Below are 23,159 nucleotides of genomic sequence, written 5' to 3'. Positions count from 1 at the left end.
GTTCCGCCGGGGCCGGGCCCGGTTCCGGCCGGGGGCGGAGCGGGGCCGGGCCGGAGCGCGGGGCCTGCGGTGAGCGGGGCCGGGGCCGGGACCCCCAAAGGCTGCGGGGGCGGTGGGGCCGAGAGCCCCGGGCAGAGCCCCCCGGGCTGGGCAGGGCGGGCCGTGGGGCCGGGGGCCATCCCGAGGGGCTGCGGGGCCTGTGCGGGGGAGCTGCCCCCACACCTGGGCCTGGCGGGCCGTCAGGGTGGGCAGGGGCAAATCCTGAAATCCTGCTGGGGACGTGGGGTGTGAGGGGTCAGTGTGGGGTGTGTAACCCCTCAAACACCCCCAATTCCATAGGAATTTGTTTGTGTCTGTAGGATTTTCCCAGGACCCTCGAGCAGACCCAGGACCTCGAGCAGCCATGACACCCCCCAGGGTATGTGACGCCACACTCTGTGCCGCCATCCTGCCCCTCATGAATCCTCTCCAAATCATACCATTTGGGGTCTCCTCATTTTCCCCTTCTTTTTTTAGGAAATAAAATTCGTTAGCCCCACCCCTCAGAAAGGGAAGGGGGATCCCGATTTGGGGGCCAAGGAATTGGAACCCCGGTGTTCCAGGGTACCCCCAGATCCCACTGAGCCCCCTCAGGCCCATATTTCCCAGCTGATCCCACTGGATCTGTGTCTCTGAGAGAGGGAAAACGCAGTATTCTCCCTTTGGGGTGCTGATCCCCCAGAACCAGATTAATTCCCCTGCATCCAGGTTGATCCAGGTCCACACAGTCACCAAAAAGTGCCACCAGCTTGTCCCAGCTAAAATTCCTTTATTCCTTGCCATAACTGAAACCCCCCCACATCACAAGCATGTTTTGGGGTGTATCCCCCCACATTTGGCATTCCCAGGTGCCCTTTCCCATTTTCCTTCCCCTGCTCAGATCCAGACGTGGCTCAGCCCCTCGTGCCCGAAGCTGGACGCGTTCGTTCCCTTCCTGGGCAAGTACCACCGGCCGGTTTCGGGGCGCTGCTGCCAGACCTGCACCCCCAGGAGCTGGGTAGGAGAGTTAGTTTGGGGTCCCAGGGCACCGGGGGCCTGCTCCTGCAGGGGTTTATTCCTGTTCTTCCTGCCAGGATGGATTCTACCCCAAGGACCTGGCCCCTCTGGGGTTCCGCGACGCCAGCCGCCTGACGGAGGCGGACACGCGGTGAGCAGCGAGGAGCTCTGTGCACAACACTCCTGCACAAACGCGTTTTCCCCCACGTTTCACCAGAACCGAGCTCGTTAATCAGTTTTGGGAGGCTGGGGGGGCTCTGATCCCCAGGATGTCACCGTGTGTCCCCTCCAGGTTCCGGGGCTGGCTGGTCAGGAGGGTCTGTGGCTTCCTCGCGGCCTGGGAGTGGGAAATTCCAGCGGAGAGCCCCGGGAAGCTCCTGGAGCGGATCTGCAGCAGCAGGAGGTGGGCGGGGGGCAGCTGGGGCCACCCCCAGTCCTGGGGATCCTTTGGAGCCCAGCGAGGCTCCCTGCACCCCAACACGTGGGTGCTGGGTGCTCCCCCTGCCCTGCTTTCCCCAGGGTGCAGGATGCTGCCTCCAGCCCCGAGCCTGGCTCCAGAGGGGATGAGGGATCCCAGAGGTGCTGCAGGGAGGAGATCCGCCAGATCCTGGGGGAAATCCAGGCCCCACTGTCCCCCCTGCTGCTGAGGTCAGGGGACATTCTCTGGGGGATGGAGACAGATCCTTTTTGGGGATATTCTGGGATTTTGGGGGGCTGCACATGGATCCCTTGGGGGGTTTCCTGGAATCCTTTTTGGGGGTATTCTGGGGGGGATGCACATGGATCCATTGGGTGGCTTCCCAGGAACCTTCTGGGGGATATGCTGGCATATTTCAGGAGATATTTTGGGATCCTTTGGCTGGCTGCCCTCAGGGTCCTCTCTAGCTCCTGGGGCCATTCCCCCGGTTCCTTCTGAGGAGCTGGAGTGGAAAAATCCAAACCTCACAGGAGGGATGGAAGCAGAGAAAACTTTCCTTTTCCTTTTCCCTTTCCCATCCCATCAGTGACAACTGGGAATCTGGGGCTTCATTGGCTGTCTGATCCAGTGGTAATAAAAGAGTACTTTTGAGCTGTTAAAGGGCAGGTATAAGGAATATTCCTGGGAATAAGGAATTCCTCATGGAATAAGGGCATTTGGGGATCCCAAAGTGGGACAGGAATGGAGGGAATGCAGGATTCCCAGTGGCAGCTCTGGTTGCCAATGGAAAGGAGGATGTCTCATCGCACACGTGTGATAAAAGTGGGAATTTTGAGCAGGGATTTTGGGGGTTTCGGACCCGGCAGAGTTCCTCATTGCCATTTTTCCCTCAGGCTGTGCCACTGGCTGCTCCCCAAGCTCCTGACCCGTGTGTTCCTGAGCGTGCAGCTGCACCGGGGGCAGCTGGAGATGGTGCTGCAAGCTGCCAGGACGGTAGGGAGCCCTGGCTGGGCCCTCCCCGCCCCTGGAACGCCAGGAATTCACCCCAGGATGCCTCCCTTGCAGCCCAAGGTGCCGCTGGTGTTCCTGTGCAGCCACCAGTCCCCGCTGGACGGGCCCCTGCTGTCCTTCCTCCTGCTGTCCCAGGGCGTGGGGCTGCCCAGGGTGGCCGTGAGCACCAGGACCAGCCCTCGCCTGAGGTAAGGCAGCACCAGGGATGCTCCCCGAGGATCCAGGGCCAAGCAGGGGTGCCCACGGTGTCCTTCTGTGACCGTGTTCGCAGGGGTTCTTGGAGTGGGGACAGACGAGGCTCTGACTCCATGTTTCAGAAGGCTTGATTTATTATTTTATGATATATATTACATTAAAACTATACTGAAAGAATAGAAGAAAAGGTTTAATCAGAAGGCTAGCTAAGAATAGAGTAGAAAAGAATGATAAGGGTTTGTGGCTTGGCTCTCTGTCCGAGCCAGCTGGACTGTGATTTGCCATTAATTAGAAACAACCACATGAGCCCAATCCCAGATGCACCTGTTGCATTCCACAGCAGCAGATAACCATTGGTTACATTTTGTTCCTGAGGCCTCTCAGCTTCTCAGGAGGAAAAATCCTAAGGAAAAGATGTTTCATAAAAGATGTCTGCGACCTCCTTCCCTCGCCAGGTCCCTGCTCCAACGCCTGGGAGGGATTTTCCTGCCTTCAGGAATGGCCCCGACATGGAGTGACCGGGATGAGGGGCTCCCCGGGGCCGTGCTGGATGCGGTAGGTGCTGAAAAATCCCTCTGGAGCGCTCGGGGAGGTGCTGGCAGCCCCCAGCACCCGCAGTGTCTCCCCAGTACGTGCAGGAGGTGCTGCGGAGCCGCCAGCCCCTGGTGCTGTTCCTGGAGGAGCCGTCGGCGCTGCTGCGGCTGGCGGAGCCCGCCCGGCGCTGGCTGCTCCGCCTGCTGCGGGCGCTGCGGGACGGGGCCGTGCCCGACGCGCTGCTGGTCCCGGTGGGAATCGCCTACGACGTGGCTCCGGGCGGGCTGGAGCGGGCTGGAGCGGTGAGAGGGGCTCAGGGGGTCAGCAGCGCTCCCCAGAACCTCTGGGAAACGCTGCTCCCCTCAATCCCTGGGGAGATCCCTAGGGAGAGGCATAGCCCAATCTCTGGGAGCGTCCCTGGGGAGGGGCATCCCCCCAGTGTGCCACTAACCCCTGGATGCCCTGTCCTGGCAGCCCCTGGGGCTGGGCTCGTGTCTCAGGGCGGCGTTCCGGGCCCTGCGCTGCCAGCACCGTGGCTGTGCCCAGGTGGATTTCTCTCAGCCGTTCTCCTTACGGGTACGCCAGCTGTGGATCCATCCCCTGCATCCACCCTGCCCTGGGAGACCCTTCCTGTGGTGTTGGTGGGCTTTGGGCTGTCTGGGGGCATCTGGAATCCATCCTGGGGATGTCTGTGCTCCTCCTCCCAGCCCTGGGGATCCAGGGTGAGCTCCTGGTGCTGAGGGCTGTGAGCACCCACAGGCTCCTTCATCCCCATCCCCAGGAATTTGTGGACAACAACCTGGTGGGGCCCATCCTCACAGGGAGTCCCCCGGAGCAGCTGCTGCTTCCCACCATCCTGGGCAGGGGGTGAGGAGCTGAGCCCCTTGGGGGGCAGCATTCCCCTTTCCCCTGGGATCTCTGCCCTGGCCCTCTCCTCACCCCTCTCATGCCAACTTCCCAGCCCACCGGATGTGAGGAGCGTGGGGAATTCAGGTCCCGCTTTGGGGACCGAAGAGGAGATTTTGGTGATGGCGCTGGGGCTGCATGCACTGAGCGGTGAGGGGGGGTCCCTGCATCCCTCGGGATGGCATTCCCTGCTGGGAATGGGGGGCAGGCAAATCCCCCCTGGATAACGAGGGCCTCTCCCCACTGCAGATTCCAGAGCCTGCTCTGCTGTCACAGCCGTGGGAATCACCGCAGCCCTGCTGCTGCACAGGCACCAGGAGGTGGGAGGAGGGTTTGGGTTCCACTCTCCTGCTCTCAGAGCAGCATTCCCAGTGGGAATCACTCCTCCCCTCCAGCAGCATTCCCAGTGGGAATCCCCTCTCCCGTGTCCCCAGGTGGTGCTGCTGCCCAGGCTGATGCTGGATTTCTCGGAGCTGCTGGAGCAGCTGCTGCTGCGGGGCCGGGCCGTGAGCTTCTCGGGGCAGCTGCGGGTGCTGCTGGGGCACAGCCTGCGCCTTCTGCAGCCCCTGCAGCCCCTGCAGCCCCCCCAGGCCTCGGCCCGGGCACGGCTGGGATGGCTGGCAGGGGGGGTCCGGCACCAGCTGGCCGGGGAGGCCGTGGGCGGTGAGTGGGGACCCCGGGAGTGGGGACAGGTGACACCAGGGAAGTGGGGAGTGGGTGACACCGGGAAGGGGGACAGGTGACACCAGGGGGGCTGTGGGAATGGGTGACACCGGGAAGGGGTGATGGCTGCAGTCTGGAGAACACCCAGGGGCGTTGTTTATGTTGTCAGTGACACTGGGATTTGGGACAGCAGAGATCGGTGATGCCAGGGAGATTGGGGACATTGGGGATTCAGTGCCACCAGGGTAAGGGGCACTGGGGAAATTGGGCGTGCAGGGCATTATTGACACTGGGGAGTGGGGCTGGGGGGATTGGGGATGCCACAGCTCAGGGACACTGGGATATTCGGTGACTCTAGGACTGGTGACAGCCCTGTCCCCTCAGCCTGTGCCATCCGTGCCCTGCTGCTGGAGATGTTGCCCATCCTGGGGCCGCCCTCCAGCCTCACCAGGATCATGCTGAGCCGGGACGAGCTGCTCCACAAGATCCTGGAGCTGCTGCAGCTGCTGCCCCCCACCCTGCTGGGGCTCCAGGTGGGGACACGGGGCTGGCCTGTCACCCCCAGCCCTGCTGGGGACACGGGGCTGGCCTGTCACCCCTGTGCTGTGTCCCCAGCCCTGCCGGCCTCCTGACTGCCACAGCCTGGACATCCTGGACAAGCTCATCCTTGGGGGGCTGCTGGAGGAGGAAGAGGTGGGTGACCCCCCCCAGGGCCTCTCCTGGGGCTCAGGGGCAGGGTGGCAGCCAGGGGAGGTGGCACTGCTGTCCCCACAGGCGGAGGGGGAGCGCTGGGGCTGTGATGTGGGGCACAGGGGCAGGGTGGCAGCCAGGGGAGGTGGCACTGCTGTCCCCACAGGCGGAGGGGGAGCGCTGGGGCTGTGATGTGGCCCCGCGGCGCCTCGGGCAGGGGCAGTTCCTGGGCTTCTTCACGGATGACAGCGACAGTGACAGCGAGCACGGCGTCCCCAAGCAGTGCTACAAGGTATGGGGGTCCCCCGCTGCCCCCCGGGCTGGGGGGAGGGCGGTGTCCCCCAAACCTGGCCGTGTACCCCCACAGCTCCGCGAGCCCCAGGGCTTCCCCGGCTTCCTCCTCTTCCTCTGCCGCCTGCTGAGTCCCGTCCTGCAGACCTACGGCCGGGCTGTGGAGTTCCTGCAGAGACCCCCCTGGCCCCAGCCCGGTAGGACCCCCCAGCCTGGGCAACCCCCTGGGACTCCCTGGGGGCACTGAGGCACGGCTGCAGCCCCCAGAGGCGCGTCTGACCCCTCCTCCCCACTGCAGAGCAGGACTGCGTGGAGGCACTGCTGGAATTCCTGGCCGAGGAGGAGGATGGTGAGTCAAGGGGAGGGGTCTTGCTTTAGTGACCTCCGAGGCAGGCTGGGGCTCCTTGAGAGGTGGCATTTGGGGGTTCCCTGGGGATCTCTCTCCCCACAGGGCATCCCGACAGGAGCCTGGCCCTGAGCTCCCTGCAGAGTTTCAAGGACATGGGGGTAAGCACAGCTCCCCCAGCACCCCGACATTTTGCTGCCCCCTCCCTCCCCTCCTGACCTCCCTGTGCCCCCCCAGGTGCTGGAGGAGCTGCAGACCCCCACGGGACCCACCCTGCAGCTCTCCCAGCCTTTCCAGTCCGCTTCCAACCGGGAGAAGCTGGCAGCCTTCATCCAGCAGTTCACCCAGCTGTAGCCCCCAGACTCATAAACACAGAGAGCAATGGCTCGTGGATTTATTGACCTGGGGGGGAAGGGGGGTCCTGGGGCTCCTCTCCACCTTCACACCACCCTGTTGCAGATGGCGCCCAGCTCCTCAATCTCACACTGCACCTCGTCACCGGGCTGCAAGGGGGGGACACGGTGGCACCTGTCCCTGCTGGGGTCCCCCGTGTCCCCCTCCCCGAGCCCCCATTTCCCCTCACCTTCAGGAAAACGGGCGGTTTCCTAAAGACCCCCACTCCCGCGGGGGTCCCCGTCAGCAGGACATCCCCAGGGACCAGTGTCACAAACCTGGGGGCACAGGGGGTGTCAGCCACGGCCCCCAGGGCTCTGGGGGTCCCCAGGCCCCCGTTCCTACCGGGACACCCAGGCCACGAGGGCGGGCACCCCGAAGATGAGGTGCTGGGTGTTGCTGTCCTGCATGCGCTGCCCGTTGACGCTGCAGCGGATCCAGAGGTTGTGCACATCTGTGGGGGACATGGGGACAGTGCCACCGTGCCCCCACCGCGGGGGGAAACGCGGGGGAGCGGGGAGCACAGGGCTGTCCTGGCTGAGAAAGGGCCCCGTCCCTGTGTCCCTGTCGCACCTGGCACCGCCTCCCTGGTGACAATGGCCGGCCCCAGGGGACAGAAGGTGTCGAAGGTTTTCCCAAGCAGCCACTGCCGCCCGTTGCGCCTCATCTGCCAGTCCCGGGCGCTCACGTCGTTGGCCACCGTGAAGCCCAGCACGTGCTCCAGGGCCACCGACTCCTGGGGACAGCGGGGACGGTCACAGGGGAAAGGCCCGGGGAGCCCCGAGGCGGGAGGGGCTGGGGTACCTCGATGTGCCGCCCCCTCTTCCCGATGACGGCAGCCAGCTCCACCTCCCAGTCGAGCTCCTGCGGGGACAGAGGGGCTGGGAGGGCCGTGCCGGGGGCTGTCCCCGTTGGGGGCCGCCGGGGACACCGGGGTACCCACGCTGGTGTCCTGGGGGTGCACGATGTCATCGAAGGGCCCGGCGATGGCGCTGGGGAACTTGCTGAAGATGAGGGGCTCCCTGGGGACCTTGGCCGCCTGCTCCTGGCAGTGGTCGTGGTAGTTGAGCCCCACGCAGATCACCTTCTGGGGGTCCCCCACGGGGGCCAGCAGCCGCGCAGCGCCCCGGGGCACGCGGTGCTGCCCCGACTGCAGCGCCCTGCGGGGACACGGCCAAACGAGCACGTCTGGGGTACCCCTGATCGGGGGACGCGCTTTGGGGGCCTTCAGGAGGGTCGGCGGGGTTTTAGGGACTCTCCTTTAGGACCCACTCCTTGGGGTCGGGCTCTCCTGGAGGTCACACATCATGGGGGTCACCCAGGGTTTGGAATTCCCACCTTTTTGGGGGGCCAGCTGTTGGGGGTCACCCACTTTGGGGTCATCCAAAGCAGCAGGCGTCCATGAGGAAACCCCCCCGTTTTGGGGCTCCCTCTCCTTTTGGGGGCTCCCCACCTTTGGGGGTCCCCCAGCTTTGGGGATCGCCCACCTTCTTTGGGGTCACCTTTGGGGGTCTCCCACCTTCTCTGGGGGTCCCCGTTGGCCTCACGCACCTCCGGGCGAGCTCCAGCCCGCGGGGGCCGATCTCCAGGAATTCCCGCATGGACCGGGGCAGCTCCGGCTCCGCCGCGCTCAGATCCACCAGGTCCCCCCCGGGCGCCTCCTCCAGCCCGAGCCGGGGCCCCCCGCCCGCGGCGCCCCGGAACCGCACCAGGCGCAGCGCCCCGCGCATCTCCTGCGGCACCGGGCCCGGGATGGATCCCCCGCAGCCCCGGGGATGCGCTCCCGGTCCCCCCAGCCCCGATTCCCTCAATCCCAGGGATCCCCCTGGTTCTGCCCAAACCCGGACCCGGGGAACCCTCCCCGTTCCTCACCCACTCAGTCCGATCCCAAGGGATTCTCCACAATGACCCCACAATGACCCCACAATCTCCCCAGTCCCGAGTCCCGCACAGCCCCGATCCCGGGGATCCCCAAAATTTATCCCGCACAGCTCCGATCCCGGGAATGCCCCCGACCCAGGGGATATCGCCCCCGAATCCCACAGAGCCCCGATCCCGGGAATGCCCCGTTCCTAGGGATCCCCATATTTATCCCACAGAGCCCCGACCCCGAGGATCCCCCCCCGTTCCCGGGCATTTTCCCGTTTTTAGGGATCCCCCCGATCGCGGGGGGTCTCACACACCGCTCCTCCCCCGCTCCGCCAGGGGGCGCTGCGGGCCCCGCCCCGTCACGTGTCACATCACGTGATGCCCCGCCCCTGAAGGACGCCACACCGAGGCCACGCCCCCTTCGGGACGCCCAATGGGATTGAACAGGGGGCGGGGCCATGCTTTCAATGAGAGCCAATGAGAGGAGAGGGCTGAGGGGCGGGGCCGCGGGAACGGGAACGAGAACGGGAACAGGACCGGGAATGGGAATGGGAATGGGAATGGGAATGGGAATGAGAATGAGAATGAGAGAGGGAACTGGAATGGGAAAGGGACTGGGAATGGGAACGGGAACGGGACCTGGAATTGGAACGGGACCAGGAATGGGAGAGGGAACAGGACTGGGAACGGGACCGGGACTGGGAACGGAATTGGGAATGGGACCCAGAATGGGTCTGGAAGAGGCACGGGAGCTGGGACTGGGACTGGTAGCCGGACAGGGACTGGAACGGGACTGGGACCAGAACAGGGACAGGGACAGGGACTGGGAACGGGAGAGGGGACCAGGGCACGGGCAGGGCCCGAGAGCAGGACAGGGACCATCGGGACACCGCGCGTCCCTCCCGTCCCCCTTGACTCCGTTTCACCCCTAAATCGTCACTGTTTGGTTTATTTATAAAATCCCCTCTCCCCACGCTGCTGGGGAGCAGGGGCTGTGCTTTGGGTCGGTGTCTGGGGGCTCCATCTCACGGCTGCCATGTGGACACCCCCACACCCGGGCTCCCATCTCGAGGGTCCCCAAGTCCCTGGGGTGGGGTTTGTGCTGTCCCTGCACCGCCAAGGGGGGGGGGGGGGTCCGTGTCGAGGGGGCTCAGCCCCACAGAATGGGGGGGGTGGCAGTGCCGTGCCCAGGGGGCTCTGGTGGCAACGTCGTCCTTGTCCTTGTCCTGTCCCGTCTCTGGGAGCCACATGCTGGACTTCTCCTGCCTCTGGTTCGTCTGAAGCAGCAGAAAACCTCCGGGGGGAGCAGGGTCTAGAGCACGCTGTGGAAGATCTGCATGGAGCTCATGATGTCCTTGTCCTGGGGAGGAGAGAGCAGAGATCCCACGGCCCCGTCCTGAGCCCCTTTTGCTATCTCCCTCCTGTCCTCAGCATCCCACACTTCCCATCCCAACCCTCCTGCCTCCCCAAATCCTTCTCCCAGCCCCAAATCCCACGCCTCTCCTCCCATCCCTCCTCTCCTGTCCCATTCCCACCATGTCCCCCTCTCTCCTGATGCCCCCAGCGCGTCATTCCGGGACAGAACGAGGATGAGGAGGGTGAGGATGGTGCCCCCCAGAGCCCCTCACCTCCTGGCAGGTGGCCAGGAACTCCTCGAAGGTCACCACGCCGTCCCCGTTCCTGTCCATCTTCTGCAAGGGAGCGGCCGGGGCTCAGCGGGGCGGGGCGGCCCCGGGGGTGGCCTTGGGGACACTTTGGGGACACTTTGGGGCCAGTCTCACCTGGAAGAAGAGCTCCACGTGCTGTGCGGGCGCGCTGTGCCCCGGGGCGGGCTGGCCCATCATGGCATAGATGGACTTCATGATCTCCAGCATGTCCTGGGGGGGACACAGGGCGCTGGCAGCCCCCGCCCGCCTGTCCCCACCCCGCCACCCCCCGCTGTCCCCCAGTGTCACCTCCTTGCTGACGTAGCCGTCCTTGTTCACGTCGTAGAGGTCGAACGTCCACCTCAGCTTCTGCTGCTCCGTGCCCCGCAGCAGCACCGAGAGCCCCACGGCGAAATCCTGCCCGGGGGGCGGCGGGAGGGACCCTCACCCACCCTCACCCCGGCCCCGCCGCTGCCCCATCGATCCCGGGCCGCCCCGGGGATTGCAGCCCTATTGATCCCGTTATTTTTACCCGGCCACAGCCGGGAGGGGAGAGGAGGAGGAGGAGGAGGAGGAGGAGGAAGGGGGGGAGGATGTGATGAATCACGGTGCTGGCACGGCCGTTCCCCCCCGGAATTCCCACCTGGAAGCACAGAGCCCCGTTGCGGTCGGCGTCGAAGGCGTCGAACAAGAAGTGCGCGTAGGAGCTGGCGTCTGCGGGACCGGACCGTGACTCCCGGTACCGCTCCCGGTACTGCCCCGGCCCCCCCGGGGGCTGCGGGACCCCCGACTCACCGCCGTGCGGGAAGAAGCGCGAGTAGATGAGCGTGAAGGTCTCCTCATCCACGAGCCCGCTGGGACACTCCTGCCGGGGCAGCGGCAACGGTGACCCCGGGAACGCGGGGACCCGCGGGTTTGGGGGCGCGGTACCCCCGACTCACGTTCTTGAAGCCTCGGTAGAGGGACTGGAGCTCGCTCTTGGTGAACTTGGTGCGGGCCAGGAGCTGCTCCAGCCCCTCGGGCGGGTGCCGGGCCGTCGGCAGCTCCACGTCGGGATCGCCGCTGTCTGCGGAGGGAGACCCGGGGCAAAGACCCCCTCAGGGACCCCCCTGCACCCCAAACCCTCCCGGGACAAAGACCCCCTTAGGGACCCCCTTAGGGACCCCCTTAGGGACCCCCCCTGCACCCCAAACCCTCCCGCACCGCCCCAAATCCGCGGCCCCGCAGCCCCGGAGCTCCCCGGTGCCCCCGAGCGCCGCGGGTGTCGCGTCCCGGGGCTTTCCCCGCACTCCCGGGGCTCCGAACGTTCCCGAGCCGCCTCTTGGCCGCCGCCGCTCCCGCCCGGCCCGGCGCAAGGTAATTAATAAATGATGCTTCATTAATAATTCCAGCCCGGGAAGCCCCTGCGGGGCCGTTCAGCAATTTTGGGATGGGCTTGGGAGCCCCGAACGTTCCCAGGCGCTGTCAGAGGGGGGGAACCCCCAGCTCGGGCTGTGAGGGGGTCTCGGGGGACCTGGGGGGCATTGGGGGTCCCTGTGTCCCATCTCAGGGGGTTTGGGGGTCACTGTGAGGACGTGACCCCCACCTCGGGGGCCTTGTTGGGGTCAGCGCCAGCTCAGAGCCCTCCCGGCCTCCTTGGGAAGGTTTGGGGGTCCTTGGGGGTCCCCATTGCCCGTTCCTGGGGGTTAATGGGGCAGGGGAGGGCTCTAGGGTGGGGGTCCCCATCCTGGTTCTTTTGGGTGGGGGTCCCCATTCCCGGGTGTTTTGGGGATGCTCCGGGGGTCCCCCCAGGCCGTGGCACTTCAGGGGGAGTTTGGGGTCTCTGTCCACTCCTCCCCAGCCCCAAATCCTCATCCTTTTCCCTCAAACCCTCCCGAGGGGACCCCAGACCCAAACCCGGCTCTGCTCCGGGAGGTCACTGGGCAATGGGGCTGAGCCCTCATTAATTCATTAATTAGCGTTAATTGGGGCTCGGGGGTTGGGGGGTACCTTCGGCAGAGATGGGCTCCAGGATGCCGAACTGCTTGAGCACGGCGATGAAGAGGAGGATGACCACGGCCACGGCGCACAGCTCCATGCCCTGGATGCCCATGGCCCCGGGGGGCACCGGGGGCACCGGGGGTCCCCCCAACCCTGCGGGGCTCCTGCGGCAGCGCGGGGCGGGTGCTGCCCGTGCCCGCCGGCCCGTCCTCCCCTCCTCTCCTCCTCCTCCTCCTCCTCCTCCCCTGGCACCCTGCCCCCCCCCCACCCCCCCGCGGTTTTTTGCGCTTTCCCACAAAAGTTTGGGGTTTTTGTGGGGCGGGGGTCCAGGGGCGCTCCCCCCGCTCCCCGCAGCACCCCCGGGCGTTGTGGTCAGCGCCGGGAGGGTCCCGCCGGAGCGGGCCTCGAAATTGGGGGGAAAAAGGTCCTTGAGTGCCCCCCCGGGCCCGGGGGGATCGATGGGATCGATGGGGATGAGTAAGCAGCGAGGGCAGGGGAAACTGAGGCACGGAGGGAGGGCGGCGGGGCTGTCCCCGCTCCCCGCACTGTCCCCACCCCTCGCTGGGTGTCCCGCAGCCCTGGGGACATCGGGCCTGTCCCTCGGCGTGTCCTTGTCACCTCTAGGGGCTGTCCCTGTCCCCCACAGTGTCTCTGTCCCCACAATGTCCCCGTCCCCACAGTGTCCCTGTCCCCACATTGTCCCTGTCCCCCCACAGTGTCTCTGTCCCCAGGACTGTCCCTGTCCCCACATTGTCCCTGTCCCCACAGTGTCCCCGTACCCCCACAGTGTCCCTGTCCCCACAGTGTCCCCGTCCCCACAATGTCCCCGTCCCCACAATGTCCCTGTCCCCACAGTGTCCCTGTCCCCCCACATTGTCCCTGTCCCCAGGACTGTCCCTATCCCCACAATGTCCCTGTCCCCACAGTGTCCCCGTCCCCACAATGTCCCTGTCCCCACAGTGTCCCTGTCCCCAGGACTGTCCCTGTCCCCTCGGGGGTCCGCTCTCCCATTCGAAATCTCAGCCCCGCCCCCCGGGACCACCGGGCTCGCACCGGGGGCGGGGCCACCCAGAAGGGCGGGCCCGCAAGAGGGTGTGGCCACCGCGGGGCGGGGCCACCCCGAGGGCGGGGGCACCACGAGGGCGGAGTCATGTACGGGGCGGGGCCACCAGGGAGGCGGGGTAATACACAGGGGCGGGATCACGCGGAAGGGGCGGGGCTAGTGCTTGTGGGCGTGGCTCCGGTGCTGCCGCGCCGCTACATCTGGCGCTCCCGCCGTCCCGCCCAACGTCACTTCCGCTTCCGCCCGTGCCGGAAGTGCCGCCAGTCTCGCCGCCATGGCCTCAAGGTTACTGCGGGTGAGCGCGGCCCTGCGGCTCCTGCCCGCGGCCTCCGCCCGCGCCGCGCCCGCCCGCCAGCTCAGCGTGCCCGGTGAGCGGGGACGGGGGAGCGGGGAGCGGGGGGGACAGCGGGGAGGGGCGGGGGGAGCGGGGCGGGGTGCGTGTGCAGCCCCGGTGTGACGGAGCCCTGCAGGGAACCTGGCCAGCGATGAGGAGCAGGCGACCGGGCTGGAGCGGAAGGTGATGGAGGCCATGAACAAGGGGCTGGTGAGTGCCGGGGGAGTGCGGTGGGGCTGGGGCCGCGGTCAGCCGGAGGGCGGGGGTGGCCCGAGGGATGCCGGGGGGCTCCGGGGCGGTTTCGGGGTTCGGCTGCCCTTGGAGGGGCAGAGATTGGCGGATGGGTGTTCTGTGGGGGCTCGGCGTGGCGAGGGGCTCGGGTTATTTCAGGGTTCCGATGCCCTTGGCGGGAGTGGGGTCAGAGGGGTCAGCGGTGAGGAGATCTGGGGGTCCCGGGGGATTTGGGGGTGCTCGAGGAGTGGCGGGTTCATCTGGGGGGGATGTTGCAGTTCTGGTGTCCTTGGAGGGCTGCAGGGTCTGGGGCTGGGGTCTCAGATTTGGGGGAGGTCAGGCACAGGGGGTCTCGGGGTGGAGCTGGGGATGCCAGGTTTGGGGTTCACGGGGCCAGGCCGCCCTCGGGGGATGCTGCGGTGGTTCTGGGGTGGTTCTGGGGGTCTCACAGCCTGGGGTGCCCTGCCCTGCCCACAGGACCCGTATAGCATGTTCCGGCCCAAGCGCTACGCAGGCACCAAGGAGGATCCCAACCTCGTGCCCTCCGTGTCCAACAAGCGCATTGTGGGCTGCGTCTGTGAGTGCTCCCGGCCCTGTCCGTGTGTTTGTCTGTCCTCGTGTCCGTGTATTTGACCATCCCCGTGTCCATGTGTCCGTCCATCCCAGTGTCTGTGTGTCCATCCTGCCCCTGTGTCTGTCCTTTAACTGTCCATGTGTACATCCCTGTGCCCATGAGTCCATCCTCCCACCCGTGCCTGTCCATGGTGTTTGTGTGTCCATTCCTGTTCCTTGTCCATTTCTGTCCCCTTCTGTTCTTGTGCTCTGTTCCATGCTGTCCTCGTCCCCTGTTCCTCTTCCCCATGCCTATCCCCATCCAGATCCCACTCTGTCCCTGTCCCTCTGTCCGTGTCCCTGTCCCACACTGTCCCCGTCCCCCTGTCCGTGTGTCCCACGCTGTCCCTGTCCCCCCAGGTGAGGAGGACAACAGCTACGTGGTTTGGTTCTGGCTGCACAAGGGCGAGGCCCAGCGCTGCCCCTCCTGCGGCGCCCACTACAAACTCATTCCCCATGAGCTGCCCCACTGAGGGACCCCCAAATTCCCTCAAACTGATCCCCTACTGAGGGCTGGGGGACCCCCAAATGCCCCCAAACTGATCCCCCATGAGCTGCCCCACTGAGGGGCTGGGGGTCCCCCTCCCTCCCCTCCCTGGGTCTCTGTTGGACCCCCCAAATCCCCCCATAAAGAGTTTGTGTGGAGAGCCTGGCTGTGTCTGTGCTGGGGGTGTCACTGTGGGTGGGGAGGGGTCCGGGGGGTCTGAGGGGGACACCGTGGCCTAGGGGCAGAATTTGGGGTGGAGGGACCCCGTCTCATTGTCCCTCTGCCCTGGGACTGGGGGGGGACACCGAGTGGGTCCTGTGGTGGCTTTGTCCCCTTTGGGCTCCCAAAGGAGCCCCTGAGCACTGAGGGGGCTGGGTGGGTCCCACAGCCTCCTGGGGGTCCCACAGCCTCCTGGACAGATCACAGCCTCCTCCCCACACACAGGGACCACCTCCCTTTCCCCGGGGACGTTTGTCCCCTTGGACATGTGCTGGCCTGTCCCATGGGTGTCACCCAGGAGGGTCCCAGGGCGCCCGTCCTGCCAGGCACCGGGGTCTGCATCTCCTGCAGGGGACTCAGGAGAACCCACCAGGGTCCAGGAGATCCCCAGAGGATCCCAGGTGGCCTCAGGGGGTCCCCTGAAGGTTCCCAGGATATCCCCAGAGACCCTGAGTGGTCCCAGGGTGTCCCTTAGGGGTGGCCACGGCCCTGACTCGAGGACTCCCCTCGGGCAGCTCATCCCAACCTGGGTTCAGGGTGGGTTCTCGGGGGTTCCAGGAGGTTCTGGAGGGTTCTGCAAGGTTCTGGCGGGTTCTGCCATCAGGGCTGGCTCGAGGTAGAGTTTGGAGTTTGCCTGTCGAAAGTGTGGCCCCGGTGCCACTGACCAGCCATGATGTCATTGATGATGTCACGCTGATTGGCCATGACATCATGCACCCCCAGCCTGAGGGGGCGGAGCTCAGAGCCTCGCTGGCCAATGGGAGCTGTGCTGACGGTGAGAGACAGCTGGGGGTGGGGCTTCGGACATCGCGGACCAATGGGGGCTGCAGGAGGCTGTGACTGACAGCAGGGAAGGGCGGGAATCTGCGCTCAATGAAGGGAGGAGCCGGGGGCGGGGCTTCAGGGACCAATAAGAGGTGTCATTGCCGGAGACTGACAGCCAGGGGCGGGGCCCTGGGCCTTATTGGCCAATGGGAGCCAGCGGTGGCCGTGACTGACAGCCGGGCCGCAGAGCGCGGATCTCAATGGATGGGAGGGGGCTGCGGGGCGGGGCCCGGGCCCCGCGACCAATGGGAGGCGTGGCCGTAGTGACTGACAGCTGGGGGCGGGACTCGGAGCGATGGAATTGGTGGGGAGGGGGCTTCGGGGCGGGGCCTGGTGGGGGGGCGGAGCTTCGCCGGGGGCGCGCGGGGACGCGGCGGGCGGGGCCCCCGGCGCACGTGACGGCGGCGGTGCGGCGGTGACGTCAGCGGTGTCGCAGCGGGGCCGGAAGCGGGCGGCGCGCGGGGCGGGCGGACAAGATGGCGGACGGGGACAGCGGCAGCGAGCGCGGCGGCGGCGGCGGGTTCGGGACCGCCCGCGGCGGGGCGGGGGGGGCCGGCCCGGCCGCGGGGCCCGGCGGCGGCGGCGCGGCTGGCCCCGAGCAGGAGACGCAGGAGCTGGCGTCCAAGCGTCTGGACATCCAGAACAAGCGCTTCTACCTGGACGTGAAGCAGAACGCCAAGGGCCGCTTCCTCAAGATCGCCGAGGTGGGCGCGGGCGGCTCCAAGAGCCGCCTCACGCTCTCCATGGCCGTGGCCGCCGAGTTCCGCGACTACCTGGGCGACTTCATCGAGCACTACGCGCAGCTGGGCCCGTCCAGCCCCGAGCAGCTGGCCCAGGCCGCGGGGCCGCCGGGCGAGGACGGCGCCGGGCCCCGCCGCGCCCTCAAGAGCGAGTTCCTGGTGCGGGAGAACCGCAAGTACTACCTGGACCTGAAGGAGAACCAGCGCGGGCGCTTCCTGCGCATCCGCCAGACCGTGAACCGCGGCCCCGGCGGCCCGGGGGGGTTCGCGGGAGGCCCCCCCGGGCTGCAGAGCGGCCAGACCATCGCGCTGCCCGCCCAGGGCCTCATCGAGTTCCGCGATGCCCTGGCCAAGCTCATCGACGACTACGGCGGCGAGGAGGACGAGCTGGGCGGCCCCGGCGGCGGCGGCCCGGGCGGCGGGGGGCTCTACGGGGAGCTGCCCGAGGGCACGTCCATCACCGTGGACTCCAAGCGCTTCTTCTTCGACGTGGGCTGCAACAAGTACGGGGTGTTCCTGCGGGTCAGCGAGGTGAAGCCGTCCTACCGCAACGCCATCACCGTCCCCTACAAGGCCTGGGCCAAGTTCGGCGGCGCCTTCTGCCGCTACGCCGAGGAGATGCGCGACATCCAGGAGCGCCAGCGGGACAAGCTCTACGACCGGCGCGCCGGCCCGCCGGGACCCGGCAGCGGCAGCGGCGCCGGTGACGACTCCGACGGCGACGACGTGGACGACGACTGAGCCGATCCCCCCAGCCCTCGACCCCGACGCCGGCCCCCCACCACCCCCCCCGAGCCCCGGGGCGAGCGGGTCCCCGATCCCCCCTCCCAGCGACGGGGCAGAGGGGTTCCTGAGCCCCCCTTCCCCCTCCCAGCGACGGGGTGAAGGGGTCCCCAAACCCCCCGGGTCCCCGCTCCCAGCAACGGGACGAAGGGGTCCCCGAGCCCCCCCCCGCCAGCAGCGGTGGGGCGCGGGGGTCCCCGAGCCCCCGAGTCCCCCCCTCCTGTCGCCACCGGAGAGAGAGAAACCGGCCCGACCGTGCCGCGGCCCCCCCGGCCCCTCCCCGGCTCCCACCGTGGGACCCCCGGACCCCAGGACTCGCTGCTTTGGGGTGGGGCAGGGGGTCACCCGCAGCCCCCTCCCCTCCCGGTGCCCCCCCATCAAAACCAGCACGCGAGGGCCCCGGAGCCGAGCGGCGGCGGCAGCGCCGGGGGCGGGGGGGGCAGCGGAGGCACCTTGGACCAACGGCCGTTCCCTCGGCTTGTGATTTTTCCCTTCATTTTCCTTTTTTTTTTTTTTTTTCCCTTTCCTCCTCTTTCCACTTTTTTTTTTTTTTTTTTGGGGGTGGGGTTCTTTTTGGTTTTTTGGGTTTTTTTTCGGGATTCAAATTCCAGGCGCCCGAACTGGAACCCGCCCGAGCTGGCGGCTCCCTGGCAATTAGGGAAGATTTCCTCGGTTTTGCCGATTTCTGACCGTTTTTCCCCCCCTCCCCGTTTCCCGCCGGGAAGGGGGAGGCGCCGGCACAAAGCACAAGGAAAAACTCGACGGGGCGAACCATCTTCCCCTTCTCTCCAAATAAGGCGCCTCCGGCCCCGTTTCACCAGGACCCGCCGGAATCCGCCCCTTGGCTTCACCCAAATTGGATTTTCCGGCCCCAAATCCGTGGCCACGCCCGGCCCCGGCACCTTGGGGGTGGATTTTGGAGGTTTATTGTTATTTTTTGCCTCCTTTTGTCTTTTTTTGCCCCCCTGGGCCCGGCCCTGGCGCCGCCTGGTCCCTCCAGCCACCTCCTATTAAACACATTTTTCCACTCTCAAATAGTCTTTTTTTTTTTTTTTAAATTCTTTTTCACTCCCTCGGCTCAGTCCTGCCCTGTACAGAATTCCGGTTTTTCACCCCGTTTTCCCATAACTCTGAACTCCATCGCTCTCATTCCAAAGTTTTGCCTCTTCTTCTCCAACGGTTTCACCACTTCTAGGACTTTTCTTTTTTTTTTTCCTTTTAATCCATTTTTGGGAGCCCAGTCAGCTGCCTCCTTAATTTATTACCACGGATCCGGCATCTCCCTCTCTCCATATTTATTGGGAAGTAGGAACGGCCGCAGACCCCTGGGGGACCCCCACGCCGCTGTCCATCCGTCCGTCTGGCCGGCCCCCGGCCCCATCCCGCCGCTCCCGCTGCCGTCGCTCTTTTTAAAGGGATTTTTAAAGCGAATTTCTTCCGTTTATCCCGTTTTTAAGCCTTCTCCGTCGCAAAGGACCCGGATCCCTCACTCACTCACTCGGGAGCAATAGTCCTTCCTTGATGGCCGATGTGTCCTGTACTGTATTTTGTACCCTCAGGCAGCTCTTTCCGGTGAATTCCTGCTGTATCCACCCATCCTCCTGGTCCTGTGTTCTTTGCCACGGAGAAAAATCCATAAACCACAACGGCGACGACGGATTTGGGGGGAAAAACGCTCCCAGCTCCGCGGGACTCACCGGCATCCAGCTGCGGGACCTCTCCTTTTATTTTTGAAGAGGATGAGATATATATATATATATATATATATAAAAATATATATATATTCCTTTGGGTTTCTTTCTTTTGGCTGAATTGCGGTGATTTAGCCTTATTTCTACTCTGGGAGAGCGGCGGAATCGCTGCGGGCCCGGCCGAGCTCTGGGGAGCTGGCTAGAAATAAATGGAAGAGGAAACAAAAAAAAGGCAAAACCACCAAAATCCAGTAATAAACCCAAAAAAGCAGCTCCCGGCGTTGGCCCAGGGAACCTTTCCTGGCCAGAGAAGCGCTGGATCCATGGACACGACCTCCCACAGCTCCATTTGGGTGGGAAGAGCAGAGCACGTCGGGGGAAGACAGCGGAGAAAAACAGCCAAAATGAGCTAAAATAGGGGAAAAAGGGGATTTGAGGTGCCAGCTGGAGAGAGGGGAGCGGCCATGGGGGAGGGAATCTTGGGGGGCAGTTTTGGGGTTTTTTTCTCTTGGAGCCCCCCAGGAGGCGTTGGGAGTTTCCCAGGAAAGCGGGACAACGCCGGCATCTCCCCTGAACCCCCTTCATCTCTGTGTGTATAGACATGGCTGTGTGTACATAGCTCAGATTCGGTTGGGTTTTGGGTTGAATTCTGTAGAAAATGGGCAAATTGGTTTTTTCTCTTTTTTTAATTTTTATTTTTAAACCACAAATAGAGGGAGAAATATCCCGAATTCCTGGTACTTCCAGCTTTGCTGCCCCAGAGGGGCTGATGGAGAACACGATGATGGCTGTACAGACAGAATATTGGAAGTCTTGTACAGCGCCCCAAAACCCACTGGAAATTACCCCAAATGGCTGGGTCTGGAGCGGGTGGTGCTTCCAGGGCAAGTTCAGACAGCTTCAGTTCTTTTTGCCCTAAAAAATACATAAGAAAATTCGGATTCTCCTGCCTTGTTTCCAGGCGATTTGGGGGCAGTGGGGGATGGTTTGGGGGGCTACGCCATGGCTCCTCATGTTGGTGACAAAACCAACCCAGCCCCTCACTGGCCTCTCATAAAAAAAACAAAATGTGGAAAAAAAAATCGCAAAAAAACTGGAAAAGATTTTAAAAGAGCAGCTGAGGGAGCACTGGGGGTAGGCAGGGTGGTGCACCATGGAGCTCAGCAGGTATTCCCAGCGTGGGCTCCGTGGATGCTCCCAGATGTTCCTGCAGGGCGAGGCCCTCGCCCTCCTCGCCCTCCTCATCCTCGCGGAGCCGGTAGAGCCAGCGTTGCCGGGGCCAAGCCACGCGGAGCCGGGGTTGGGCGTTGGCGGGAGCAGCCAGATCCGGGCGGGACGGCCGGGGAGGAGCACGGCACGGCAGGGCCTGCAGCCCCATCCCACCCCGGGGGCTCTGGCCTCAGAGCAGCGGCCGAGAGCGGCTCCAGACACGGGGCAGCCCAGCCACGGGGCTGGGACAGCATCGGTGGGGAGAGCACTGCATCCTCCTCCAAGAGCCACGCGCTCCCAGAGTTGGATTCGCTGACAGCTGGGTCCTCCAAGAATTGCATCTTCTGAAAGCCGGATCCTCTGAGTGCCCGATCCTCCTTTGAGAGCTGGATCCTTCAAGAACTGGATCCTCCAAGAGCTGGATCCTCTGAGCACCAGATCCTTCTCTGAGTGCTAGATCCTCCTCCGGGAGCCAGATCCTCCTCCAAGTTGGATCCTCCAAGAGCTGGATCCTCTGAGAGTTGGATCCTCCAAACACTAGACCCTCCTCTTTGAGCTGGGGTCTTCTCCAAGCAGCAGATCCTCCTCGGAGAGTTGGATCCCCTGAGAACTGGATCCCATGAATGTTGGATCCTCCTCCGAGCAGCAGATCCCGGGAGCGCCGCCTCCCTCCCCGAGCGCTCACCATGACGTCCCTTTGCCGAAAAGAGAAAAAAAAAGAAAGTTTTATTCCTGTTATTTTTTTAATGAAAGAAAAACAAAAACTAAAGCAAACCTGCACTTTAGGCGGCTGGGGGGGCCGGGGCCCCCGTGTCCCTTCCCTGCGGCCGGCGGGGCGGCTCCAGGGGCCGGAGGCAGGTCCTGGGTGTTACCACTAGCGCAGACGAGGCCGACGCGACGAACTCCTCCTGCTCCGAGCACTCCTGACGTAGCAGATTTTTGCAAATGGAGTTTTACAGTCTATATTTAAAGAATTGTATGTTTGTAACAAATAAAGTATGCGGAAAAGTGAATGAAAACCAGCCCGGGCCCGACTTGTTCCTTGGGGGTGCCATGGGGGGCCCTGCAGGGTGGAACTGGTGGTGAGGGGTGGGGTGGTCACCCTGTGGCATTGCAGGGACATGCAGGATGGCCTGAAGGCACAAACGGAACGTGGGGTGTCCTGAGGGGATCGCCTGACCCAGGGGAGCTGCGGGTATGTGGTACCAGCACGGTGGGGAGGGAGGAGGTTTGGCGTAGGCATGGTGTGTCACAGCTCAGGCTGGTGTGTGCACAGCATAACGTGTGTGTGGGTGTGTGTGAGGTGTGCGTGCCAGCACACGGCTCCATGTGTAAGGCGTGTGTAAAGTGAGTATACGGCTTTGTGCCATCACATGGCTGCCTGCCGTGGATGCGTGTGTACAGTGTGTGTAAGGCTTGCGTGCCATCACATGGCTGCCTGCTGGGTGCGGGTGTAAGGCTGGCAGGGTTTGGCATGGCCCGTGCGTGGCGTGTGTGCCGCGGCTCAGGCAGGTGTGTGTGCACAGATGTGAAAGCGGCCTGCGTGCGGTGTGTCGGGCGCGGGTGCCATCCCGCGGCCGTGCCATCCCGGCGCGGTGCCCGGGGCCGTGTGCCGTGTCCCGGCCGTGCCCGTGCCGTGTCCCCACCGGCGCTGCCGCAGCCCCCGCCCCCCGCGCTGCGGCTCCCTGCGGGCTCGGGCTCATCTGAGGACACGCGGGGACCCGCCTGCGCATGAGCCGCCGTCACCGCCATCGCTGTCACCGCCACCGGGGCCCGCCGCGACCCCCGCCCGCCCCGCGGCTCCTCCCCGTGCCGAGCCCGCGGCCCGCATATCCCCGCGGCCGGGGGAGCAGCTCCTCCGGCCCCATCCCCGGCCCCACCGCACCCCGCAGCTGCTGCGGCCCCCCCGGCTGGCTCCGGGGATGGGGGGAGCTGGGGACAGCTGGAGGGGCCCCGGGGACAGCCGGGGGGCCCTGGATGGAGCCCGGGGGGGCGCAGCCCGCGGCAGTTGCTGCCCGGGGCAGGTGCGGCACGCCCGGGGTGCGGGAGCAGCTGCGGCATGAGGGGTGGGCGCACCCTGAGCCTCCCCGGCAGCTGCGGGGGACGCGCGGTGCCCCCCTGCCCGGTGCCGGGGGGGAACTGACGGGGCCGGGCAGGCAACCCGGGGAGGGCCTTCGTCATCCTCCTCCTCGCCCTGCTGCTCCTCCCAGCCCGTGCCTCGGCCTCGGGGCAGCCGGGGCAGGGAGGGGGACTGGGGGCCGCCTTGAGCCCCCCGGCAGCTGCAGCGAGGGGCGCGGGCCGCCTCGCCCCTGCCCAGTGCAGGGAAACTGGCACCGGGACAGCCGGGGGGAGCAGGAACAGGTGCCGCCGCCCCCGGGCCGGAGAAGGGTGGGGGAACCGGAGCCCCCCGGCAGTGCGGCGAGGAGCGGGGACAGTGCAGGGCTCTCCACCCCGCCCGCTACGGAGGGAAACTGAGGCCCGGCGGGCAGGACACTCCACGGCCGTGGAACAGCGGCCACACCGGGGAGAGCCGGGCTGAGGGGCCCGGGCTCCGGCTCCAGCCGGGGCAGGGCTGTGCTGTGCGGGGGCCAGCAGCTCCGAGCCGCTGCCCTAGCACCGACCCTGGCTGGCGAATCCCCGGTTCCATTTACGAGCTCAGCTCGCCCCACAGTCAGGTTCCATTTGTCACTTAACGGGGCCCGTCATGAGGAACTGAGGTTTTATTCGCTGTGACATGTTTGCTCGGAAAAGGGGCCCTCTTCCCCCCAAGCAGTGCCGTGAGTTTTTGAGCTTTATGGCCACACCGCCGTCACCAGCGACAGACCCTCCGGCCTCTCAGGGTCCGCCCCAGCCCCCAGTCCGGCCCGGGGGCGGCGGGGTCCGAGTTACCTCACGACCGCTGCCCTCCTCACTCATCCTACGGGGCAGCGCCGGGCTATGTGTGTACTGCCCCAGAGACACCGGCGGGCCCGGGTGTCCCCGAGAGGA

General features: G+C 65.4%; 5 protein-coding genes across 23 annotated transcripts; 3 read left to right on the top strand and 2 right to left on the bottom strand.

Annotated features, from left to right (window-relative positions):
* The first annotated feature begins 228 nt into the window (after positions 1 to 228).
* Positions 229 to 6,490, top strand: LOC129131773 (glycerol-3-phosphate acyltransferase 2, mitochondrial). Of its 18 annotated transcripts, XM_054650777.2 has the most exons (21): positions 229 to 418; positions 920 to 1,036; positions 1,113 to 1,186; positions 1,328 to 1,438; positions 1,555 to 1,683; positions 2,347 to 2,446; positions 2,519 to 2,652; positions 3,115 to 3,214; positions 3,289 to 3,495; positions 3,668 to 3,769; positions 3,975 to 4,060; positions 4,155 to 4,249; positions 4,349 to 4,419; positions 4,534 to 4,762; positions 5,147 to 5,295; positions 5,378 to 5,455; positions 5,619 to 5,744; positions 5,820 to 5,940; positions 6,042 to 6,092; positions 6,195 to 6,250; positions 6,327 to 6,464. In XM_054650777.2, the coding sequence occupies exons 1-21, from the start codon at positions 404 to 406 to the stop codon at positions 6,441 to 6,443; spliced, it is 2,268 nt and encodes a 755-aa protein (XP_054506752.2). In that variant the 5' UTR covers positions 229 to 403; the 3' UTR covers positions 6,444 to 6,464. The 18 variants fall into 18 exon arrangements, 17 of the variants coding, with proteins under 17 accessions (XP_054506752.2, XP_077047806.1, XP_077047807.1 ...); XM_077191691.1 differs by having other exon boundaries at positions 4,349 to 4,762; positions 5,378 to 5,515; positions 5,598 to 5,940; XM_077191692.1 differs by lacking the exon at positions 5,820 to 5,940 and having other exon boundaries at positions 3,289 to 3,769; positions 5,147 to 5,515; positions 5,598 to 5,744; positions 6,327 to 6,490.
* Positions 6,470 to 8,776, bottom strand: LOC129131762 (oxaloacetate tautomerase FAHD2B, mitochondrial-like). The gene is made up of 8 exons (XM_054650763.2): positions 8,666 to 8,776; positions 8,034 to 8,215; positions 7,426 to 7,642; positions 7,287 to 7,346; positions 7,056 to 7,218; positions 6,828 to 6,936; positions 6,673 to 6,760; positions 6,470 to 6,592 (listed from the first exon to the last, which is right to left on the bottom strand). Exons 2-8 carry the CDS (start codon positions 8,210 to 8,212, stop codon positions 6,530 to 6,532), a joined length of 879 nt encoding a protein of 292 aa, XP_054506738.2. The 5' UTR covers positions 8,213 to 8,215; positions 8,666 to 8,776; the 3' UTR covers positions 6,470 to 6,529.
* A 508-nt stretch (positions 8,777 to 9,284) lies between these two features.
* Positions 9,285 to 12,150, bottom strand: LOC129131585 (calsenilin-like). 2 transcript variants are annotated; one of them, XM_077191709.1, is made up of 8 exons: positions 11,987 to 12,150; positions 10,939 to 11,063; positions 10,793 to 10,862; positions 10,641 to 10,711; positions 10,307 to 10,414; positions 10,133 to 10,228; positions 9,980 to 10,042; positions 9,285 to 9,711 (listed from the first exon to the last, which is right to left on the bottom strand). In XM_077191709.1, the coding sequence occupies exons 1-8, from the start codon at positions 12,087 to 12,089 to the stop codon at positions 9,664 to 9,666; spliced, it is 684 nt and encodes a 227-aa protein (XP_077047824.1). In that variant the 5' UTR covers positions 12,090 to 12,150; the 3' UTR covers positions 9,285 to 9,663. The 2 variants fall into 2 exon arrangements, with proteins under 2 accessions (XP_077047824.1, XP_077047823.1); XM_077191708.1 differs by having other exon boundaries at positions 10,641 to 10,862.
* Positions 12,151 to 13,249: 1,099 nt separating this feature from the next.
* Positions 13,250 to 14,864, top strand: COX5B (cytochrome c oxidase subunit 5B). Its single transcript, XM_054650774.2, has 4 exons — positions 13,250 to 13,408; positions 13,511 to 13,584; positions 14,083 to 14,182; positions 14,578 to 14,864. The coding sequence occupies exons 1-4, from the start codon at positions 13,315 to 13,317 to the stop codon at positions 14,688 to 14,690; spliced, it is 381 nt and encodes a 126-aa protein (XP_054506749.2). The 5' UTR covers positions 13,250 to 13,314; the 3' UTR covers positions 14,691 to 14,864.
* A 1,313-nt stretch (positions 14,865 to 16,177) lies between these two features.
* Positions 16,178 to 21,193, top strand: PURB (purine rich element binding protein B). The gene has a single exon (XM_054650762.2). It carries the CDS (start codon positions 16,225 to 16,227, stop codon positions 17,227 to 17,229), a length of 1,005 nt encoding a protein of 334 aa, XP_054506737.2. The 5' UTR covers positions 16,178 to 16,224; the 3' UTR covers positions 17,230 to 21,193.
* The last annotated feature ends 1,966 nt before the right edge of the window (positions 21,194 to 23,159 follow it).

This window comes from Agelaius phoeniceus, chromosome 30 (genome assembly GCF_051311805.1).
Source record: "Agelaius phoeniceus isolate bAgePho1 chromosome 30, bAgePho1.hap1, whole genome shotgun sequence".
NCBI lineage: Eukaryota > Metazoa > Chordata > Aves > Passeriformes > Icteridae > Agelaius > Agelaius phoeniceus.
Note: the sequence above shows the minus strand (reverse complement) of the source record. Positions and strands in the feature narration are given on the sequence as shown.

Bases quoted from the DNA above. Each gene is read 5' to 3' on its own strand.
- LOC129131585 (XM_077191708.1), bottom strand. From the start codon at position 12,089: ATGGGCATCCAGGGCATGGAGCTGTGCGCCGTGGCCGTGGTCATCCTC. The intron at 11,064-11,986 runs GTACCCCCCAAC...CTCCCTCCGCAG, and splicing joins GGAGCCCATCTCTGCCGAAG to ACAGCGGCGATCCCGACGTG. The intron at 10,043-10,132 runs GTGAGACTGGCC...GCTCCCTTGCAG, and splicing joins ACGTGGAGCTCTTCTTCCAG to AAGATGGACAGGAACGGGGA.
- LOC129131762 (XM_054650763.2), bottom strand. From the start codon at position 8,212: ATGCGCGGGGCGCTGCGCCTGGTGCGGTTCCGGGGCGCCGCGGGCGGG. The intron at 7,643-8,033 runs GTGCGTGAGGCC...GTGTCCCCGCAG, and splicing joins GGGCTGGAGCTCGCCCGGAG to GGCGCTGCAGTCGGGGCAGC. The intron at 7,347-7,425 runs GTGGGTACCCCG...CTGTCCCCGCAG, and splicing joins TGCACCCCCAGGACACCAGC to GAGCTCGACTGGGAGGTGGA.
- LOC129131773 (XM_077191682.1), top strand. The intron at 2,653-3,114 runs GTAAGGCAGCAC...TTCCCTCGCCAG, and splicing joins AGGACCAGCCCTCGCCTGAG to GTCCCTGCTCCAACGCCTGG. The intron at 4,763-5,146 runs GTGAGTGGGGAC...CTGTCCCCTCAG, and splicing joins GGCCGGGGAGGCCGTGGGCG to CCTGTGCCATCCGTGCCCTG.
- PURB (XM_054650762.2), top strand. From the start codon at position 16,225: ATGGCGGACGGGGACAGCGGCAGCGAGCGCGGCGGCGGCGGCGGGTTC.
- COX5B (XM_054650774.2), top strand. From the start codon at position 13,315: ATGGCCTCAAGGTTACTGCGGGTGAGCGCGGCCCTGCGGCTCCTGCCC. The intron at 13,409-13,510 runs GTGAGCGGGGAC...GGAGCCCTGCAG, and splicing joins CCGCCAGCTCAGCGTGCCCG to GGAACCTGGCCAGCGATGAG. The intron at 14,183-14,577 runs GTGAGTGCTCCC...CTGTCCCCCCAG, and splicing joins GCGCATTGTGGGCTGCGTCT to GTGAGGAGGACAACAGCTAC.